Source organism: Aspergillus steynii (assembly GCF_002849105.1).
Source record: "Aspergillus steynii IBT 23096 chromosome Unknown P170scaffold_2, whole genome shotgun sequence".
NCBI classification, from domain to species: Eukaryota; Fungi; Ascomycota; class Eurotiomycetes; order Eurotiales; family Aspergillaceae; genus Aspergillus; species Aspergillus steynii.
Window position 1 is genome coordinate 5,563,394 of NW_020194399.1, and position 13,247 is coordinate 5,576,640.

Consider the following 13,247-nt stretch of genomic DNA (forward strand, 5'->3'; position numbering starts at 1 on the left):
AATTATCTTTATTATATTAAACCCTAGTAAAAATAAAATTATTATTTATACTATATTTAATACCAGTTACTTTATATCCTATATTATAAATAAAAGTTAAGCTAAAACCCAGAATCTAATCTTATATCCTTTAAAAAAGCCTAAATTAATTATAAAGTTTAATGGCCGTAAGAGTAAGACTGGTATTATTACTTATTATACCTATATAATCCTAAAAACTTATAACTATATTAAAAAAAATATTTTATTTCTGATTACCTAGTTTATATATTTTTTTATTATAATTAGACTTTCCTGGTTTAAGACCCATAATCCTAAAATAAACTTTACTAAGTACACCCTCTAGTTTAATAACTAGTATTGTTAAAAATATTATAATATCCTGTCCTATCTCCAGAAGATCCAGGTCTTATATAATATTCTTATTTAAGCCTGCCTAATTAACTTAAAGGCCTTAAAGGCCCTTTAGATCTATAATATTTATATATGTCAATTGGGGTCACCTGACATCACCTGATTCATCAGAATCACCTGATTTCGCCCCACAACCGAAATTATTCAAAATTCACTATGAATTTACTCTCACTTTATCGAACTCTCACTTCCACCACCAAATTGTATGGGAAAAGTGAGGTGAAACTGAGCTCAATGTGAGCGGAAAATGAAAAAGAAAAATTTCTGAAGAATTTCCTATTTTGGACTAGCTTACCTTCCTAATTAGGAAATCACCGATCGCTAGAATCCTATGGAAGTCAGAAAACATAATTCGATAAATTTCCTTTTTAGGAAATTAAAAGTTTATTTTAACCACTGCAGTCAATGGCTTTGTTCAGATGATCAATACAAAGGGTCCAGAATGTCTCACCTATTCATTTTATAAGCCATAAAGTGAATATTACTACCCTGGTCATTCTGATATCATTTAAATGATTTCATTATGATTTATGTGTTGAATCTCGATTGTTCTGATCATGAAATCTTGATCATTTGATCATTTAAATAATTAAATATTGATCTAATGATGATCTATGAGGTTGACCTTGAAGGCCTAGATTAATGACAAGACTCACAGCTGAAGGCCTAGAAGGATCTGATGATTTCATGTTTGCAATGTTTGCTTAGGGCCAGATTGAATTAGCCCTGATTCAATTGTCTATAAATATGCAGTCAATGACCTGCATTGATTCATTCTTTTCATCAAGTTGATTTACCCACTTAATTCATTCAATTGAATTTCATTCATTCATTCAATCAATTTCACCTATCTACATGCATAGCGAATGGTAGGACCTCTGGTCTATCTATTTCAGATCTAGGTGGTCCAGGTGAACTGTTTACTTCATCTGACTGATCGATTTCCTTTATTCTATCAAGCCATTTGAAATTTCTATTCAACCCACGTGACCCACCTACCCCATCTGACAATATAATATTTATAAAAGCTTATACTATATATATAAGATAGGGAAAAAAATCTTTGCTATTATTATAAAATAAATTAATTAAATAATTTATAAAAAGTCCTCTAAAAAGCCCCTAGCATAAAAGGTATTTAATTAGAGCCCTAATATTTCTATAGAATTCTAAAACTTTAAAGATATATTCTTACTAAAAAAGGCAGATAAGCTACCCCTATATAAGGACTATAATTATATAATTACGCTAGAATCTAATAAAAGACTGCTATTTAGTCCCTTATATAATATATCCTAGGAAGAGCTAAAAGCCCTTTAAGAATAACTTCTTAAAAACCTGTAAAAAAACTTTATCTACCTAAATTTATTTTTTATAATATCCCCTGTCCTATTTATTAATAAATTTAATAAAGGCTTATATTTTTATATTAATTATTAAGCCCTAAACACAATTATTATTAAAGATTATTATTTATTATCTTTAATAAAAGAAACCTTAAATAATCTAAAAGAAATATACTACTTTATAAAGATAAATATTATAAGTATTTTTAATAACTTATATATCCAGAAAGATCAAGAATAAATAATTATATTTTATACCCGCCTAGGCCTGTTTAAATCCCTAATAATATTATTTAGCCTAACCAGAGCCCCTGGGACCTTTTAGTATTATATTAATAATATATTATATAATTATTTAAATATTTTTTATATTACTTATCTAAATAATATCCTAATCTATAGCCGAACCTGTTCTAAATATATCTACTATATCTACCAGATTCTACAAAAGTTACGAGAAACCCGCCTGTTTGTAAAACTCTTAAAATATAAGTTTATTATTCTTAAAACTAAGTTCCTAGGTCTAATTATTAGCTATAAAAGGATTTAAATAGACCTTTCTAAAATTAAGATAGTTATTAACTAGCCTATCTTAACCTATATTACTAATATTTAGGCTTTCTTGGGATTCAGTAATTTTTATTATTATTTTATTAAAGACTTTTTAAAGTTAACTACTCTACTTATTAATCTAATTTATAAAAAAATATCTTAGGAATAGACTTTATCTTATTAAAAGATTTTTAAGTATTTTAAATAAGCTTTTATAAATACTCTAATCTTATAGCCTTTTAACTAGATATATATTATAATTTTAAAAATTAATACTTTTAATTATATTTCTGCTGGAGTCCTATCTTAATATAATAATAATAAAGTTTTATACCCTATTATCTTTTTTTTAAAAAAATATTTACTTATAGAATATAATTATAAAATTTATAATAAAAAATTATTTATTATTATTTATTATTTTAAAAAATAGCATCTTAAGCTTAAAAGAGCTCTATCCCTAATCTAGATTATTTCTAATTACTATAACCTAGAGTATTTTATATTAACTAAGCTTTTAAACTAATAATAAGCTTATTAGTTTAAATTTTTGTTCTAATTTAAGTTTAAGATTATTTATTATCCCGGGAAATATAAAATTAAGCCAGATAGCCTAATTAAAAGATTAAAAGATTTCTTTAAAAATAAAGATAAATACTTTTAATACTAGAGCTAAATAATATTAAAATATAAAAATCTTAATATTAGTAAATCTGATTAAGCTAAAACCCCTAAACTCCCGACCTTGCTTGCCCCTGTAACCTATTAAAATATTATTTTTAAAAATAAATAAAACTTATAACTACTACCTAAAGCCCAGATAAACCTATAAGAAATATATAAGAAAAATAATCTAATTTATAAAGTCTAGAAGGCTCTTATTATAAAAAAAGATTATTATCTAAAGATTATTTTAGTTATTTATAAAAAATAAAATAATCTTTTATTTTATAAAGATTATTTATAGATTCCTGAAAATAATAAGCTCTAAATTAAATTAATTTATTTAATATATAATAAACCCGCGGCTAGATATCTTAAGAAAAATTATATATATAAATTTTTTACCCGCGAATACTTTTAGCCTAATATATACTACTATATAGCCTAATAAATCTAGAACTATTATACCTATTGCTAAATTATTTTATTCTAAAAAATTAAGTAAAATATCCTAAAACCCCTATTTATACCTAAATATATTTAATAAAATATTTTTATAGATTTTATTATATATCTACTAGAGAGCCAGAATTATAATATTATTTTAGTTATTATAGATTATCTAACTAAAATAAAGCACCTGATCCTTTATAACTTAATTATAAATATATCTGCTGTGGCTATAATATATATATAATATATATAAAAGTTATATAGCCTGCCCTGAACTATTATATCAGATTAAAAATCCTAGTTTATTACTAAATTCTAGAAATACCTAACCTAGTATCTAGATATTATTAATAAATTATTAATTATGTATTATCCTGAAACTAATAGCCAGACTAAATATATAAATATTATATTAGAATAGTATCTTTAAGCTTATATAAACTACTTATAAAATAATTAGAATATCTGGTTTCCTTTAGCTAAGTTCTCTTTAAATATTATATATTTTAATTTAATTAAGACCAGCCTATTCTTTACTAATTATAGCTTTTACCTATATATAGGATTTAAACCTGTCTTAATAAAAGATTATTATATTTATAACTGCCCTACTATATAAGATATAAAATAATTTATTATTAAAATATAAGCTATTATTAAATTTATCTAAGCTAAGATATTATCTGCCCATGCCTATTATATTAAATAAATAAATTATTAATACTGTCCCGCCCGCCTGTTTAAAAAAAACTAACTAATTTAGCTAATAATCTAATATATTAAGATCTTATAGCCTAGTAAAAAGCTAGACTAGAATATTTTAGATTTATATTATATTAAAAAAGTTATTAGCCTATATATTTATTATCTGGAACTCCTACTTAATATAAAAATTTATTTTATATTTAATATAAGCCTATTTATTCCTGCTAGCTTAAATATCTTATTTAGCTAGTAAAATCTTCTTTTATCTTATATTAAGATTAATAAACTTAAAAAATAAGAGATTAAAAATATTTTTAACTTATTCTAGAATTATTATAGCTGTGGCCGCTCTTACCTGATATATATTATAAAATAAATTAAATATATAGATTTTATTATTAAGCCTGCTAGTTATCTAAAATATACTAAATAGATTATCTAGAACTATTATTATTAATATTTTAATAAGTCTGGCCCTCTTTAGCCTTAATAAAATTTAGCTATAAAAAAAGAATATATTATTATAATACAGACTTAAAAGCACTACTAAACCTACTAGAACTAGATAAAACTACTAAGCTAGAAGAACCTATTTCTAACCCTAAACCCCTGACTACTTAAAAGCCTAAATACTAGAGATTTTATTATAGCTTTTTAAGCTATGTCTTATTTATTATCTTGTATATAGCTTAACTATAATAATAATCAAAGACCTTGTGAACCTAGCCCGCCTGATCTAGCTAGACCGCCTGCCCTGCCTGCCCCTGCTGTTCCAACTCTATTAACCCGCCAGCCCGCGCCTTGACAGTAACATTTTTTTTTATGAACAAGGCTTTATTAGATATCATATAATTCTTAGGTAGATAAGGTATAGGATTATTGGTAATAGTAAATTATAGTTAAAAATAAACAGGAAGAGAAGGAAAAGAAAATTATTTTATATAATTTTATAATATATTAGATTTTAAATATTCTCTTTCCCCTAGACCCAGTGAGGTGATATATTTATAAAAATATTAATTTAGTTAAATTAGAGTACTGACCGATTATATAAAATATATTATAGATATTCTGATTAACTAAATCTTAGGTATATATAAAAGACAATCATAAAACTTTATTATTTAGATATAGCTTTTGAAGCTGAGTGGACTTATATTATTAAGGTCTGCCTGGAGCTAACATAAGCATTATTCACTGTATTAAATATATTTGATATAGTCACGTGTTGGACAAATGGCCACGCACGCGAGCTGAGTATTCTGATTGGCAGATTATCTCCCTTTTCTTGACTTTTTATGTTTATATGCCTGATGTCACCGGCGCTTATCTCAGCGCGGAACACGGAACAACCGGACTGCCGGAGGTCCGCAGGGTTGCCGAGGCATTCGGGAACTGATTCCCGCGATGAGGTTATACACGGGAAACCCCTTATTTAAAGAAACTAACCATTTGACCCCTAGGAGGTCAAGTGATTAATTCTATTTATTCTATACCCGTCCCTTAACTTCTTGTATCTCTCAGCGTGTAGTAGGCGGTCCGCAGGCGTATCGCAGGCGCCCCGAACTCCTCGGTACATCCATCTAAGGGAACCAAGTGCCCGGAACAGAACCTTCGTGGCTGCCCCTTACACCTGACGTCATTGAGAATTGACTGACGTGGCAGCTCCTGATAGCAGGGAAAATAGTTTTCCCACCATTCTTTAACTCGCTTGTTCAGTGAGCACTCAGTGAGCGCTCCGGGGGCGCAGACATGTAATCCCAGCCTCCCACTTGTAGGATGCCTTGACTAATGCCCTGAAGTGCAGACGTGGCATAGAGGGGTAAGCTCTGGTACTCAGAGCGGGGTAAAATGTGGCTGTATAAAAGTTATCGCTGCTCAGAGAGCAAAATTAATGGACTGAGTTCTTGTACTCCTCTGGAACTCTTAGTATCAGATTACTTACTGTCATACAAATTTCTCTTCATGTATGTTACGCCTTTTCTTTGAGAAAATAAGTATTGTTTCTAACTCTGCGGATTTCATAGTATGTTTGAGGATTTTGATGACTATGATGATTTCCTTCCACACACCGACCTGCGAACTACCAACCTTCATCAAGCAGTCAATAATAATGACATTAATAAACTAGAGGAGACTTTGAGAAATGGAGCAGATGTCAACGTGCAGGATGGACAAGCTAGAACCCTACTGCAGGTTGCTGTGGGGGGACGCAATGAAGATGAAACCGTTATTTAACTACTCCTCCGATATGGAGCAGACGTCACGGGACATAAAGGCGTACACGGAAATGCTTTGACCCATGCTGCTCTTGGGAGTTTAAGGATCATGTAAATGCTTTTAGATCATGCTTCCGCGCAAGGGCATTTCAACCTCTCATCCGCGAATCGTGCACTGTATACAGCATCTGAATATGGACACGTGGAGATAATCCAGCTTCTTTTGGCTAGAGGGGTTAGCCCTAACGCAGCGGGCTCTATGTACGGGTGTGTACTCGAAGCAGTAGCGTACTATGGAAGTGAAGATGCTGTCCAGGCCCTGTTAGCTGCTGGTGCAGAAATTAATTTCTAAGGCGGCTATTATGGGAATGCGCTCCAGGCTGCAGTAAGATATGGAAGGGAGAATCTGGTGAATATCTTACTGCAAGCTGGTGCTAATGTGAATGCTCCTGGTGGCGTTTATGCTAATGTATTGATGTCAGCTATAAAACGAGATCATCCACAGGTTGTAGAAATACTTCTACAGGCAGGCGCAACTCCTGTTCAGGGTGATGAAATCGCACTAGCAGCTGGGCGTTATGATTGAAGAGGATCCTATGCTGATATCCTTGGGGAGTACGTGCATTTGGATCAAGCTTGACGTGGTAAGAGCGAATGGGGACGAATGGGGACGAATGGGGACGAATGGGGACGAATGGGGATGAATGGGGACGATTATGAATGGGGACGATTACGAATGGGTTAATCCGGGAAGATCAGGTCCGAGGAATAAACGATCAGCAATAAAACTGGGCCTAGCTATGATAAAGAAATCGCAGGTTTACGGTGGTAGAAATGTTGTAAGGCCTTTGACGCTTGTCTGATAGTTTAGAGACTTATTAGTAGCTTTAATTAGGATAGGGCCATAATCAGCCACTAGCTATTACTTCTTGTGTTTTAACAGGCTTTCCCTTAGTTGACAAAATAATTTTCTGTATTTATTAAGGCTGCTAATTATAAGTATAATATTTTGGTCCATTTTATCGTTCACTATGATATATAGAACTAGGGCGTGTTGGAGACTTTTGTATGTGGAAGTTGTTAGCTTAGTGCTTATATAAAATTCCGTCAAAGTTGGCGCTTCTACATTGATGCTTTTATATTGAAGTCCCGTCAATGTTGAAATTGCTATATTAAGAACTATCAACATTGGTATCTCTATATTAAAACCCTATAATGTTAATATTTCTACGTTAAAGTATTATTAATATCATAATTATTATAATAGTCCCGTTGGTTATTATGAGTTCACAAATTCTAAGGAAGCAGAAATCATCACTAATATAATATGTTATACTATTTATTATATTAATAGACTAGTTCTATTTTCCGCACTGCTATTAAGTAGATCATAATAATAGTATGCTTTATACATGGAAATTATAAGGTGGAATACCTTGGTGCCTTAGTGGTAAGGTAGCATGAAAGCAATTGGCTAGGGATCTTAAATATATAGTATATTCTGCTTAAGGTATTATTGCTAAGGTTTAGGGGAACCCTATAAGAACATATTTTTATTATATGTTTGCTAGGCTATAACTAAGTACCTGTTCTAACTAAATATCTTTAAAAGATTCCTATATAGATCCTTATAATTACCCCCTCTTTTTAAAGGCCTTAGTCCCTAAAATATCTTATAAGATTAATTAATTAATACTATTAAGCTTTGTGAGATTACTTTTCTTATAAAGGCTGTTATTTTATAAGATTACTATACTATATAAATTTTTTTTGTGAATATAATTATTAATTAATTCTTTTTATCCTATAGGGACCTTCTATTTAATAATCTTTAAATATTAGTATTTAATTTACCTTTTTTTATAATTTTATAAAAAATATTATTTTAATTAGAATGTTTTTTTCTAGATTTATAAATATTAACTACCTCGTGAACCCTTAATATAATATAATATAAATAGTCCCTATAAAAGTGTACTTTATTTAGGATATCTTATTTATAAAATCTATTATAATTAGTTTTATAATTTTTCGCGAATATATTTTATATATATTATAGATTTATTTTATGAGATTACTCCTCTGCTTAAAATATTTTATTTATAAAATTTATTATAGTTAATTTCTTAATCTTTTTATAAAGCTAGCCCTCTTATTATAAAAATTTAATTAATATAATTATTCTAATTTATTCACGAGCTTAGTATCTACTTAAAATATCTTATTTATAAAATCTATTATAATTAGCTTAATCTACTCTTAATAAATCTTGTAAAATACCTCTGTAAAATATTTATAAAAATTTTTTATTATTAAAAAACTTTTTTTAAAAAAAATAATTATAAAAAAAAATTATTTTAATTTCTTTTTTTATTATTTATATAGTATTAATAGCTCACGAACCCGTTAGATCTAGGTCTATTATTATAAAATCTATTATATTTTAATATAGCTATCTTTATTATTTAGTCCTATAAGACTTTAAATAATCTATCTAATTTAAGTATTATTATATTATATCTTTTATATTTATTACTAAATACCTAATTCTATATTATAAAAGGATCCTTTTTATAATTTCTTTTTTTTTTCTTTAATAATTACTATTCCTAGTAAATTAACCCCTAAGAGTTAAGTATACTTTACAAAATATAGTATATAAAATCTATTTTATTTTAATCTTATCTTACTTTTTACACTGCAGGAATTTATTTCCTATCTTACTTCTTATATTATAAGACTTTACTTCTATTTTATTGTCTATATCACAAGACTCTATTTCTATCTTATTTTCTGCATTATAAGACTCTGTTCCCATCTCACTTTCTATATCGTAAGACTTTGTTCCTATCTCACTTTCTGCATCACAAGACTCTATTCCCATCTTACTTTCTATATCGCGAGACTATTCTTATTTTATTTTTTATATCGCGAGACTCTTTATTTTAGGTTAGATTACTAATTCCTAGACTTATTTATAATCTTCCTGTATATAATAAATTATAGTACTATACTTACTATTAAAGTTTCTTAAAAATATTAATATTATTATTATATTTTTTCCTTTCTCTATTCTTTAAAAAATTTTTTTTTTAAAAGACTTTTTTCTTATAGATTATTATCCCTCTCCTGTTTTAAAAATAAGTCCAGAGAGCCCTAATTTTTATATTAATATTTATAATTTTTTATAAATAATATATATTAGCTAAATTAATTTTGAGTTTAATTATATAAGTAACTTATAAGGCCCCCTTAACCATATCCTTTATATTAATTAGTCCTTTTAATATAATAGTCTCTTCCTTTTATATATTATACTAGCTATAAATAAATATACCTTCTACTATAATCCTCTAATAACTACCCACCGCCTATTACCTTATTAAATTACTCTTAATCTGAATTAGCTGGTCTAATTAACTAATTTAATTAGACTATTTATAACCTAACTCTCTTGCTAATTCTATATAATTAGACCTATATTTCTCTAAGGCTTAGTTAATAAGGAGATTTAGAATAAAGTCCTAATATTATTAATAAACTACATTATATAAGATATAGCCTGTATAATTAAATTATTTATACAGGAATTATATCCTTTATAAATATTTATTTTTATTCTTAATCTTCCTCCCTAGTTAAGCCTGGAGAACCTAATTGCCTATAAATAAAAATAAGTTTAATAATTAATATTAAGGCTCTTTGTCAAGGTTGTAAGGATCCATATGGGACCCTCCCAAGGATGCTTAGTCAGAACGGGTGCTTAGTCATAGCCTAGTGAACACATGATGAAAACATGTTCTTACTGGGGTTCCCCTGAATCCTAGTGATAACACCTTAAGTAAAATATACTATATATTTAATATCCCTAGCCAATTACTTTCACACTATCTTACTTTTAAGATACTAAGGTATTTAATCTTATAACTTTATTATTTATACTTAATTAAAGCAGCCCATTAGCAAAATAACTAGTAAAAAGAGAGGAACTCGCGGACAGGGCATTTAATCACTTATTAAGCTAACTCGCGAAAAAAAGTTTTTATAAACTCAGGAAACCCCAGAACTAATAAAATCTTATAAGATTACTAAAAAGAAACCACTTAATAATAAATTAAAAATCTCGTGGGTAAAAAAACTGCTAACTCTGGATATAAAAGTTATTTATAAATAAATTATATTATTAAAGAAACTTCAGGAACTCTAGTATATTTTAGTATTATTTTTTAAAAAATATACTCGGGTAGAAAGTTCAGAAAAAATTATTTTTCTTATAAAAAAAAAGTCTGGCCTAAAAATTAAGTTTCCTAGTAAAAAGGAGTAATACTTAATACATAATTATACTATTTACTAAGTATTTATCACCGGACAAGAATTAATTATAAAGGTAAATAACTAAAATAATAAAAATAAAATAAAAGTAGCAGTCGCGTACCTAGACTATATACTAAGTAATTTTTAAAAAAATAATTTTTTAAATACTTACCACTCGCGAGAATAAAAGGGCTTTTATGAATTCTTAAAAAATTAATTAAGTAATCTAAAAAATTATAGATAAAATATCTAGTCTAAGATACTATATTTTAAGCCTCGCGAGAATAAGGGTGATTATACTTATTTTTAAAGATAGAAGGAGGCCAAGTCTGAGCTCGGGGATAAAGCAGGAAAAATAAACTGTTTATAGTTTTATTTATTTTATAAAATATTTAATTAAGATTTTAAATAAAAGATTTGTAAGTAACTTAAATTCCTAAAATTAAAATAAAAGTTAATCTTGCTAATTTTATATTTATACTTTTTTATAAAAGGCTATTAACCAGGATCTAGGAGGAACTAATAATTAAGCTTATAAAATCTAAATTTAGACTGAAACTATTCAGGATAGGGATCTTCGGGATTTACGAGAAATAACTAGATATAGAAAGACTCGCCTAGAATTTTATAAGGAAAGTTACTTAATAAAAAAATAGATCTTATAAAAAAGTAAAATAATTTATTATAAATTAAGTGCTTTAACTATGGCAAGCTAGGCTATAAAGTATTTAATTACTGGTTAAAAAAGTTAGTATGACTCTGAGGCCTCCTAATAAAAAATATTAGTTTATTACAGATAAGTAAGAGAGAGGGACCGGAGAAACTATTTTTTATAAAATTTTTATTAATAAAGCTGTGGGGATAGCTAGTATTCTAAGGTCTTGTGAAACAGAGTAAAATAATATTTAAATAAAAAAAAAAGGACTTATTAAAGATGTTAATTAATATTAGAGCAGAGGCGAATCTAGTATCTTTTAATTTTATAAAAAAAATAGGATAGAAAAAATTATTTATCTAGTTTAAAATAACTAGAGTAAACAGTCACAAAATCTTTTTATAAAGGATTATATAGTTCTATTTAAAGTTAGAAAACTTATAAGATTATTATAAGATCTAAATAAGACTTATAATAATATTTTCTAGTATGTCAGAGATAACCTTAGGAATATTATAGATAATTTAAAAAAAATTTATTATTTACTTTTATAAATATTATTTAAAATTTTTCTATAAAAATTAGATCTGTATCACTTCAGTATCCGCGGAGGAGTGGATAAAAAAATTTAAGAAGAATAAATTTAATTAGTTAATTATAATCTGTATTTAATAGATTAATATAGCAGAACCAGAGGGGCAAGATATTTTAAAATAATTAAAAAATTTCGCGGAGGTTTTTTTAGAAGATCTTGCGGAGGACTTACTTCTGTATTATAAAAATATTAACTTAAAGATTTATTTTATAAAAGATTTTAAATTATAAATTAGTCTAATCTATAAAATATTCCCCGCGGAAAATAAGGTATTATAGGAATATTTTTAGAAAAACTTAAAATAAGGATAGATTCAGATCTTAAAATTATTTATTAAAACACCGGTACTATTTATAATAAAAAAAAATAAAAATTTATAAGTATATATAGACTTTCAGGATATAAATAAGGCATCCGCGAAGAATATTTATTTATTATTAAAGATTAATAAGTGCATTAACACGCTAGCCGGAATATTATAGTTTATATAATTTAATTTTTATAATATTTATTATAAGATTTATATAATTACAGGTTATAAGTAGAAAATAGTTTTTTGAATAAAATTCGGATTATTCAAGTATTTAGTAATACTATTTAATTTAATAAATATACTTATAATATTTTAAGAGTTTATTAATAACTTATTTCCAGATTATCTTAATAATTTTGTAATAATTTATCTGGATAATATTATAACCTACTTATAAGATTTAAAAAACTATAAAAAATAGGTCTACAAAGTTTTTTGAATTTTATGAGAAGCAGGCCTGTATATAAAGCTTAATAAGTATAAATTTATAGTAATAGAGATAAACTTTTTAGGATTTATTATTAACCGGGATAAGATTTAAATAGAAATTTTGCGAGTCTAGATAATTATAGATTAATTAATATTAGAAAGTACTTATAATATCTAACAGTTTATTAAATTCGCGAACTAATATTAAAGGTTTATTTAATAATTCTTAGGTTTAGCTGCAGCTCTGACTGAGATAATTAAAAGATTTTTAAAAAAAAAAAAAAAGGAAATCTGGCCCAGATTTTTTAACCGCAGATATAAGTAAAAGTTTTAAAAATCTGAAAGAAGCTTTCGCGAATATAGTAATTATATATTATTTTTATAAGGATTTGCCCTTATAAATAAAGATAGATATATCTATTTATATAATTAGTATAATCCTTTTATAGTTAAATAAGAATAGTTAATAAAGACTAGTTATTTTTTTTTTGTAAAATAATTCCTGTAGAGCAGAATTACAAGATTTATAATTAAAAATTACTTATAATAATAAAGGGCTTTAAGAAATAAAGATATTATCTAAAGAGGG

General features: G+C 26.7%; 1 protein-coding gene across 1 annotated transcript; it reads left to right on the top strand.

The window, feature by feature from the left end:
- The first annotated feature begins 6,095 nt into the window (after positions 1-6,095).
- On the top strand, positions 6,096-6,893 carry P170DRAFT_490423 (uncharacterized protein). The gene is made up of 2 exons (XM_024853994.1): positions 6,096-6,100; positions 6,265-6,893. The coding sequence occupies exon 2, from the start codon at positions 6,468-6,470 to the stop codon at positions 6,702-6,704; it is 237 nt and encodes a 78-aa protein (XP_024708632.1). The 5' UTR covers positions 6,096-6,100; positions 6,265-6,467; the 3' UTR covers positions 6,705-6,893.
- The last annotated feature ends 6,354 nt before the right edge of the window (positions 6,894-13,247 follow it).

Bases quoted from the DNA above. Each gene is read 5' to 3' on its own strand.
- P170DRAFT_490423 (XM_024853994.1), top strand. From the start codon at position 6,468: ATGCTTTTAGATCATGCTTCCGCGCAAGGGCATTTCAACCTCTCATCC.